Source organism: Crocodylus porosus, unplaced genomic scaffold (genome assembly GCF_001723895.1).
Source record: "Crocodylus porosus isolate Cpor-Errol unplaced genomic scaffold, CroPor_comp1, whole genome shotgun sequence".
In the NCBI taxonomy this organism is placed as follows: domain Eukaryota; kingdom Metazoa; phylum Chordata; order Crocodylia; family Crocodylidae; genus Crocodylus; species Crocodylus porosus.
This window is the reverse complement of record NW_017728950.1, coordinates 48,061,828-48,067,493: the sequence shown is the minus strand read 5'-3', so window position 1 is coordinate 48,067,493 and position 5,666 is coordinate 48,061,828. Positions and strand designations below refer to the sequence as shown.

At 43.3% G+C, this 5,666-nt stretch overlaps 1 protein-coding gene across 2 annotated transcripts in view; it reads right to left on the bottom strand.

Annotated features, from left to right (window-relative positions):
* Positions 1 to 3,300, bottom strand: part of PLIN2 (perilipin 2) — a 15,045-nt gene extending 11,745 nt beyond the window's left edge. For both annotated transcript variants that reach the window (XM_019554903.1, XM_019554902.1), the window contains exons 1-5: positions 3,286 to 3,300; positions 1,587 to 1,650; positions 1,295 to 1,348; positions 1,019 to 1,214; positions 166 to 248 (exon numbers count right to left, since the gene is read on the bottom strand). In XM_019554903.1, the coding sequence (XP_019410448.1) occupies positions 166 to 248; positions 1,019 to 1,214; positions 1,295 to 1,348; positions 1,587 to 1,628 (375 nt within the window). In that variant the 5' untranslated portion in view covers positions 1,629 to 1,650; positions 3,286 to 3,300. The remainder of the gene's footprint in view (positions 1 to 165; positions 249 to 1,018; positions 1,215 to 1,294; positions 1,349 to 1,586; positions 1,651 to 3,285) is intronic.
* Between the last annotated feature and the right edge of the window lie 2,366 nt (positions 3,301 to 5,666).

The following is a 5,666-nucleotide window of genomic DNA, read 5'->3' as shown; positions in this document are numbered from 1 at the left end:
GAAGTGACTTCTGAAAGGTAGAAAAACCAGGACACAGCCACTGTCGACACAGAAGTTCCAAGCTTCCTACACTTGCTGGGTTTTTTTTGTAGGCCATGATGCTCCAAGCACAACTGGATCCTTGGGATTTCCCCTTGAAATTTAAAATGTAGTAGTTAAACCTACTTTGACAGTTGGCTCATACAGCACTGGCAGCCTCTCCTCAATTTTGTCCAGTCCCAGGCATGCATAGTTGTTGGCAACCATAACTAAAAAGAGAGCCAAGAATGATGAACATTACAAGGGCAATATAAAAAATAAATAAATAAAGAGGATAGGCATTAATAACTACTACTGTTATCATAGGGAGCAACTTTTAAGTTTCTTCCTTTTTAAGCAATCTTTAGGCAGCCCTATAATGAACAGCCCAAGCTCCCAGGGCAGTATTTAACGATTTTGCAAGTGAAAAACTATTTATGAATAGTCAAGTGACCTTCAGAACAGGCCAAATGCCTCCTGGCCATTTGCCAGTTCATGTGACAATGCTTCCTTGGTAGAACCAGTAACAAGTTGCCATGAAACATGATTGGTTAATCTGAAGTTGCAAGCTGTACTCTAAAGTAGGTTAAAAGGCAAGTATGACAGAGCTGAGAATTGGGTGAAAGGTTAGGAAATGGAGTTGAACAAAAGGCTACTTACTCAAAGATTCTTAAGAACAAGTTTAATCTTAACTATTAAGACTCAACTTCAGACTATTCATCAAAAGCCCATTAAAAAAACCCCCAACCCCCTGCCCCAAAAACAACACACGCACAACTTGAGCAGTTATCTTTGCTTGGTACTATAACACTTATCAACTGTTACAGCTAGAGCTGACACATTACAGTAACAAATATCCCAGGCATGCATAGTTCCCTTTCACATTGCCCCCAGATTCTAACATTACCCCTTCATCCCCCCTCCCTCCTGAACACACACCTGAACAATTCAGCAGCTTTAACAAAACCACCCCCTACTGACACACACAACCATGCCTTACTTTGTGGCTCCAGTTTCTGGATGACTGGCATAGCACTTGTCAGGGCCACTGCAGTTATTGTCTTAACTCCTTTCTCTGCCATCTCGCAAACTGTCTTCAGGTAGGGGTGGTTATCTTTTGTGTTGGCATAGGCAGAAGATACCATATCATAGGTGGTACTCACAAAGGGAAGGCTAACAACCCTAGATAGAATGTTCTGCATTAAAAAAAAAGGGACAGTTAATTTATAGCCTTCTTGGTTATACATGAAAGACTAGTCTGTTCACTCTTGCATACCTGTTGTGGATCACTTGCAACCAATACCATTTTTGATCCTGAGTCTTGTACAGCCTACAAGATAAAAAAAAAAAAAAAAAAGGCAAGAGGGAAAAAAAAAAATGTAATAGGTCCTCACTAGCCACAGTGTCCTTCAACTTAATCTATAGACAGATACTAATGTTTTAAGGCAAGGATCTCCCTTCTGGAGAACTGTTAAGCAAGCCACCTTAAAAACTTTCATCCTTCACAAAACAGGATTGATATCTGCATTCCATCTATGAAATGGGTTATACTGTAACAATTCATATACCTGCAGTCTAGTTTTTCCTAAAGTACTCAGGCAATTACCCATTCAGGGAGCAATAATGCAAGCACTGAAAACCAAAATCAGATGAACAGTTAATCTTCAAGAATAGTAATTTGTATTTACCCCACAACCTCAGCAAGAGGCATCTGACAATCAGTTATTTTGTGTTGTCCATTTCACTGTATGGGATAGTCTTCCATACACTGGCTAAATAGTTATATCTGGCAAGCCAGCCAACAACGACAGGGAAACAAAGATAAGTGTAGTACCTACAACCACTTTTGACCAACAGTTTGACATGGACAAGATTTTTCAGCTGATTAATGCAATGGAAGATGGTCTTAACACAGTTAGGAGTCCATACATTATGAGCCCAATCCTGTATACTTCTGTGAGCCTGGAGTGAGGTACATGCAAGTACACTTAGCTTGCAGAAGTGACTTCCTAGACATGTTTCAGTAGGGTAAGTATATCAACCGTACAGTAGTATGAAGTATTCCTGCCAGCCACTCCCCCAGTAATTAAGATGTAAAGGCTTAAACAAGTTTGCAGAGAGACAAATATCTGTCCTGAAGATCAGCACCATTTCCTCCCAGTGCTCGACACCCTGGGACCCACCCATCTCTTTTACAGAGGGACTTTGCAGGGTCAGGGTAGGGAGAAGACTCTGAAGCAGTTTGTTATTTCTGCTTTGACAGTGTCTGGCAGGGAATTTTCTTATACTATGCACTACAATAATAGTAGTATACACCACAGGCAAATTTCTCCTTTCAAGTCTCTCTTCTGTTTATGGGTTTAGGCACAGGTTTACCTGTGGAGTGTGTTTGAATCTGAACATGGGGACTGAGACATTCAACATCATTTAGAGAACTTAGTTTTTCTATGGCATCGTATGCACTATTGTTGCTTCAAGCCTCTACGATGATTTTTATCACAGTTATGCAAAGCAACATGAAAAAAAATCACCTATTTTTCCCCAGCTGCAGAGTTTAAACAAAGGCATATTTAAAACAAAAGGGTTTAAAATAAGATTTCACGACCGGCAGGGCCAAAGCATCAGTTGATTTTACACAGCAGTTTTATCCCAGACTCCTTTCCAAATCGTCTGCCTAGAACACAACTGAAACACTTGGATGACAAGGCTGCGCAAAGAAAGCACAATTTAAGATGTGCTGGAGCCTGGCCCACAGGTGTGGGGAAAGCAACAGCCCCCAAACAGGAAAGTGCGTAAGCAAAGGCAGTCAGCAGTTTGCTTTGCAGTGTTCCTCCAAAAGGAACACAACCCAGTGCCTTTCCTCCTACAAGCAGGAGGGCCAACCCCGCCTGCCCCAGGGGTTTTCCAGTTTGTGGATTTCACCCCTTGCTTCTAGTTGTCCCTAGCATATACCCTTAGTGGGTCATCCACTCCCTCTCCCAGTAATCCCCAGCGAACTGGAAGGAGGTCGGTCACACCTTGCCAGAACCTATTACAGGCCATTAGGGCACCTGTCAAGGGCGGCAGGGACATACGATTGCCCCCCGCCCGGACAGAGGGAGCTCCGGAGGAGCACACGAAGGGCAAGGCAGGGACGAGGATCCGAGGGACACAGACACTAGGAATGGAGAAAAAGGAGCTTCCCCCGCCAAGAAAGGCAGCCGCTGTCCCACAAAGGGCAGGGGGCAGGGGAGCAGCGCGCCCGGACACGGCCCCGCCCGCACTCACCCAGAGAAGGCCGCTCCAGCTCCAACCCCGCGCCGCGCTCTGCTCCGCGCAGCCGCAGCCGCCCCGCTCTTCACCCGCCTACTCTCGCGAGAGCTCTGCAACTCCGCTATCCTCCTCTCCCCCCAGTGGCTCCAGCAGCTGGGCTGGAGGTAGGAGGTTCATTTTTATTCATGTCATCATTTCCATACAGAACTCTTAAACTCGTGGTGGAGAGGTGGTACCTTTTATTAGACCAACTAGAAAATAGCGAGAGAGAGAGAGAGAGCGCAGAAGAGAGCGAGCAAGGGGTGAACTATTGCTATTTTCTAGTTGGCCTAGTAAAAGGTACCACCTATATATTTCTTTCTTTGCAGGTTTGAATAGATGTGGTATCTTTTATGAGACCGAGTAGTTAGAAAAGGTTTTAGGCAAGCTTTTGGGCACAGTCACCCTTCTTCAGGCATAGGGAGTTTCTGCTGTTCTGAGACTCCAAGGAATGCTGAAAGTGTGACAGGAGGCCAGTCAGTGAGCCCCTCTTCAGGCTGGCAGGGGGGCGGGAAATAAAAGATGGTAGAAGTCCCCTTAGGTAGCAGATACATTTCAGTTTGCACAGACTCCTTTGATCCCTTCAGTTGAAGCTGAAGGTTGATGTCTGTTCGTTTGGGTCCGTTAGAGTCCCTTTGTGCCAGTTGCTCTTTGATATGCAGATATGGCAGTTTCTCTTCCCTGGTGGGGTCAGGTCGCAGAAAGGCTTTTACCATCTTTCAGTTCCCCTCAGCCTGAAGAAGGGCATAAGTGTCTAAAAGCTTGCAAAGAAAGATTTTTTTTTTATTATTTTCTCCTTGGTCTAATAAAAGGTATCACCTCTGAACTAAGAGTTTGAGAGTTCAGTATTCCTCTTTGTCTCGGACCAACACAGCTACAAAATAGATCCCTGAATCATTTCAACCCCTGCACAATGCGCCATCAATCATAGGAAAAGCTCCTACTTTTATTTTACTCTAATTTGCAGAAAATGAACTTTTCTATCTTGGGGAATGTATAACATCATTTAATTCTCGTGTGCAACATGAAGTTTCATTTCTACCTGGGAGAACTTTTACAGTCTTTGCATCCTCCTTTGCCTGAGGAAGGGCGCAAGAGCTGGAAAGCTTGCAAATAGATTTTTTTTGTGTGCAAATATCTAGGTCTAATCAGGGTTTGAACTACACTTGAAATCTTGGCAGGGGTCTCCAAAAAATTGGGCAGCCCATCACAATGCCCTAATAAACTTGGAGGACCCCCCCCCCCCAGGTTACGATTTTCAAATCTTACAGATGGGCTCTTATCTCTTATGGGGAGGCTCAGACCTCCCAAGCTCCCCCATAATCCAAACCCTGGATCTAATAAAAGATATCATCTCTGCCAGGGGTTCTGACTGCTTTTGCCTGTAGACAAAGACAGCTACAACCTGCACCCCTTCAAAATGTACGATAACTTCTGAGGCAACTAATCGATGCAAGTTACTCTGAGGGAAGCTTAACTGATTTGGGTTTTGTTTGTTTTTTGGGGGTTTTTTGCAACATTTTATTAGAAAATAGGCAATATCAAACAGGACCAGCACTTTCTTATAACTGCTTGCCTCAAAAAAAAAAATGTTTAAACTTTGATGACCCAGTTCTCACTTACTCACTGGCCTGTTATAGTGAGGAATATAAGTAAATAAAAAGACTTATTTGCATGTTTATTTGCATATTTTTTCAGTGTACAATGTTTTTTCAGCAAATATGATAATTTTGAATACAATAAATTTACATTTAAAACCTGGAAATACTGGCAGAGTCCTCTCACTCCCTCCCCTGGAGAGGACAAGTCCGAAGGGTGAGGCCCACTGTGGAGTGGAGTCATGCTGACTTTCACTGCTTCAGGGATTAATCAGGGCCAGGGAGAGCTTGAGAAACAGCCCTGCCATTATTTCCTTTGTAAATTAGTCGCCGTTGTCCAGAAAAGAGGGTATTTTAGAATTTTTTTTGCAGTGATCCATTTATAGAAGCTGACACATCTTCACTTGTTTCTTGGTACTTGTGCCTGTGCTAATCCAATGTTATATACATTTCAACAGCCCTTCCTTTTTTTAATGTTTTCTGGACATAGCAGCTAAGCACAGGGCCTGTGTTTGTTCCCCATCCTTTTCTCCAGAAATTGTCTAAGTTAATTGCAGTGTTTTTTCAGGTTTTGTTCTAGAAGGAACTTTTTGGGTATGCAAGTTGTCAAGCATTGGAGCAGGCTACCTAGAAAAGTTGTTGCATCTCCTTCCTTAGAAATATTAAAAGAGCTGGTTAGACAGACTTGGATGGTTTGGTTGTGTTTATTTTGCATTGTGAGGTTCCTCCCAGCCTTATGTTTTAACAATTTTATGTGCT